Source organism: Arachis ipaensis, chromosome B10, assembly GCF_000816755.2.
Source record: "Arachis ipaensis cultivar K30076 chromosome B10, Araip1.1, whole genome shotgun sequence".
Lineage (NCBI taxonomy): Eukaryota > Viridiplantae > Streptophyta > Magnoliopsida > Fabales > Fabaceae > Arachis > Arachis ipaensis.
In genome coordinates this window covers 13553950-13557459 of record NC_029794.2, presented here as the reverse complement: position 1 = coordinate 13557459, position 3510 = coordinate 13553950, and the positions used below count along the sequence as shown (strand labels likewise).

The following is a 3510-nucleotide window of genomic DNA, read 5'->3' as shown; positions in this document are numbered from 1 at the left end:
ATTAAAGTTCATTTTGTAAAAATACAAAATAGCTATTTACTTATATATATAAAACAAAAGTAAGTTAAAAAAAAGGAAGTTTACATTGAAAAAAAAAGAAGAATCTCAGGCATTTACATATATAACAAAGAGTTTAAATTTCTCGATTAAAATACAAAGAAATTGATACCCAGATCACACTCTTTGATCAATGAGGTTCCAATAATTGAGAAAAAAAAAAGTTTGAAACATGAACAATTTGATTGTTGCTGCATTCATATGTTGGGACAAATCATGTATTTCACATTGAATGCACTTGTTCTACGCATATATGTTTCTCATTTCTAATTATTGCCTCTAAGTTTTTAAAAAATATTAGAGTAAATATCTAATTTATTACTTCATGCTTATTTTTACAAAAGACTACCAAATCCTTTACCAAATATAAATAATAAAAAATATTCATAATAATTTATTTTTTATCAACAATCAAGAGAAGAGGAGAAGAGCTAATGAATTATAGTTCAAGTGACATAGTCTCTTCGTACTCAATTAAGAAGATTCAGATCCGAGTCTTCCTGTCTTTCATATAAAAAAAAGGAAAAAAAAAAATAAGGGAAGAGGAGAAGAGAGAATTGAAATATTAACTACCAAAAGCTTTCTGAGTAGAGTCAAGTTGTTAGAATGCGCGGCAAGGAACAGAGCAGTAACCTCCGTCTTGAACTCCTCGTACACCGATTTAACTCGGTGAGCCGACTCATCGTTCAGCACGATCTCCGTCGTTTTGGACTTAAACGACACCGTTCCCACGAAGTTCACGTCCACGTAGAGATCCGCCATTAGCTCCAACGCAGTGTCGTTTTTTCCGTAATGAACAGCATCAACCAGCCTCTGCGACACTTCTCTCTCATAATCAATCGGAAAAACCTGTTTCCGTATCGATCCAGAATTCACCAACATCATCATATACTTCCCTTTTTCTTCTTGTGTTGTTGAAAACTGTTCCTATAAGACTTTACGGTGTGATGAGTACCGCTTTTTAATTTTTTAGTTTTTTGTGATTGAGAATGAATAAAAGGAGCAAGAGAATGGGCAGAAGGGAAGCATCATTATATATAATTATGTATAGGAACTAGGAAGTGAACAAACCCTGATTTTGTAAAATAATACAAATTAGGAAGAAGATTATATAATCCAGTTTTGCATGGTAAATGCCAACTGGCGTCGTTGAAAGTAACTGACCATTTTATCTTAGAAAGTACATCCATAGTTTGAGGGATATTGGTGAATACTCTTATGTTATTGTAATTTATTACATGGCACGATATATTTTACTAAATATGATTTGGTCAAAACATTTAACGGTTTATAATATTTGTTTATATCATGATCTAAAATAATATCATGATTCAAAGTTATTAACCCAATTTCTTTAAAACTAAGGAGACTCAACCGTACGAGTCTAAATATATAGGAGCACGGATCTATCGAATTTGTTCAGGACATGAGTTCTACGACCGGAGTTCGATCCGACTTGTATGACAAATAAAACATTGTCAATCGCCACTTCATATATTAATTTTCAACTTATTCACTTTTACAATTTGGAATAATTTCTCAACACTAGGAGAGAAATTGGCCACTACTATAAGTGAAGAGACACAAGAGTGATGGTGAAGTTATCACCTCTTTGTAAATACTTCATTAACCTCATACATTTCTCAATTTCAATTTACTTAATTCTGTTTTAAATTTTTGCTAATTTAAATATTGGAGTGTGTTACATGTACCCCCAACTATCATCTAAGCGAGGACGTCGAACAACCCACCATTTTGATGAGCAAACAGAATACGAAACCGTTCTCGCTGGACTTTGGATGGCCGAAGAAGTTGGAGCATCGAAAATACTTGTGTTTAGCAAATCTTAGGTAATAACTTCCCAAGTAAATGGTGATTATCATGCCAACGATATGAATATGAAGAGATACCTGCTCTTGGTTCTTTCTTTCACCGCATTTCTCTGTAATTATAAGTGTATACTTGTACTTGTGATTGTTATTCTGCTATATCATTGTGTTTTGTACTTGTTTGCTTGACTTACTTGTAACTATTATCATCTATCAGTAGTTTAGTAATTTTTTGTCCTTCTCTTGTATAGACTTTTAGTGGCCTGGGCTAGTATCTTGCGTGGGGTGGCTTTTGTGAAGCCAAGGCCTAATGATAATATAAGTTCCAGAGTCTGTATATATATATATAAGCAGTTGATGTACTTTATGAAACTCTATGGTGTATTAAATTGAGTCTACAGGCGATTATATGATATTTATGTGCTTTTTGCATATATATGTTTCGTGCTTTGAATTACTTAAATTTATCTTGTATATCTGGCTAACACATGATCTCGATAAGTGATATAAACTTATATTTATATGTTTAATATGTCTAATCTAGAGTCTCTAAGATAAGTCTAATAGTAGTGCCTAGTTAGTAACATTGGTCATGACGTGCTAGAAATCGGATTGTTATAGAACGCAGAAAGGACATTGATTTTTAATGAATCCCTACTAACATTATTCTCAGAACTTAAAAGACATTTTCAAGAAAAACAAGGCCAACACAAGTATACAAACAAAATGGAAACAAGGCCAACACAAGAAAATACAGTAAGTGTGGTTACAGTGTGATGAAGAAGAAGAGTTTTCCATGACAAATGAAATGAAAAGAAGAAAAGAGAAGAGAACTAATTTAAGACATTTAACACATGATAAATAGTATACGTTTGTAATGTAGGTATACACTATCAAATTTGTTCTCTTAATTACCAAAAAAATCAGCCAAGATTTTAGAGATGGGTCAGAGTATAATCCTCCTGAAGTTGTGAAGAGTATAACCAAGAAAATAAACATGTTTAGCACCGCATAGGTCGTGATACTCGTTGAGGGTTCCTACTAAATAAGTGGCGTAATAAATGGAGACACTGCAAAACAATCCACTTTGATATCACCAAGATTGAGTTTATATCACCAAGATTGAGTTTGTTTGCATAGACTGAAATATAAATAGACACCGAAAGACTTAGATTCAATATCATATTTGATAATAAGATATTAGAACTAAAATTTTAGTTTAAGAAAAAAATGGAAACACAGTTTCTACTTTCTACGTGTGTTGCTGTTTGTTTCTAATTTCAATTCAATTTGGTGAAGTATTACATATCATATATTCATAATCACGTATGGAAACAAAATTGATAGATTAATCAAGTAATTGTTTGCCTAAATAAAAACCTTTTGTTAGGTGGTGCATATGGTTTTGAACTTTTTTTATAATTTACATTTGGACAAGTGTTTTTATGAGATTTGACAGATTTTTAGAAGAGTGCATTAATTCCATCCATTCTTAAATTGAACTAATATTGATACTTATGGCATTTTGTGAAAATTATGATAATTAGAATTTAATAGTTTTAAAAATTATATTTCTGTAAAGAATTAAAAATATTTTTGGATATTATCTTTTTAAAAATAGTTT

At 31.4% G+C, this 3510-nt stretch overlaps 1 protein-coding gene across 1 annotated transcript in view; it reads right to left on the bottom strand.

Moving 5' to 3' along the window:
* The window catches only part of LOC107620167 (ankyrin-1-like), a 5652-nt gene extending 4676 nt beyond the window's left edge, over positions 1-976 (bottom strand). The window contains exon 1 of the mRNA XM_016322375.2: positions 631-976. Within this exon, the coding sequence (XP_016177861.1) occupies positions 631-945 (315 nt within the window). The 5' untranslated portion in view covers positions 946-976. The remainder of the gene's footprint in view (positions 1-630) is intronic.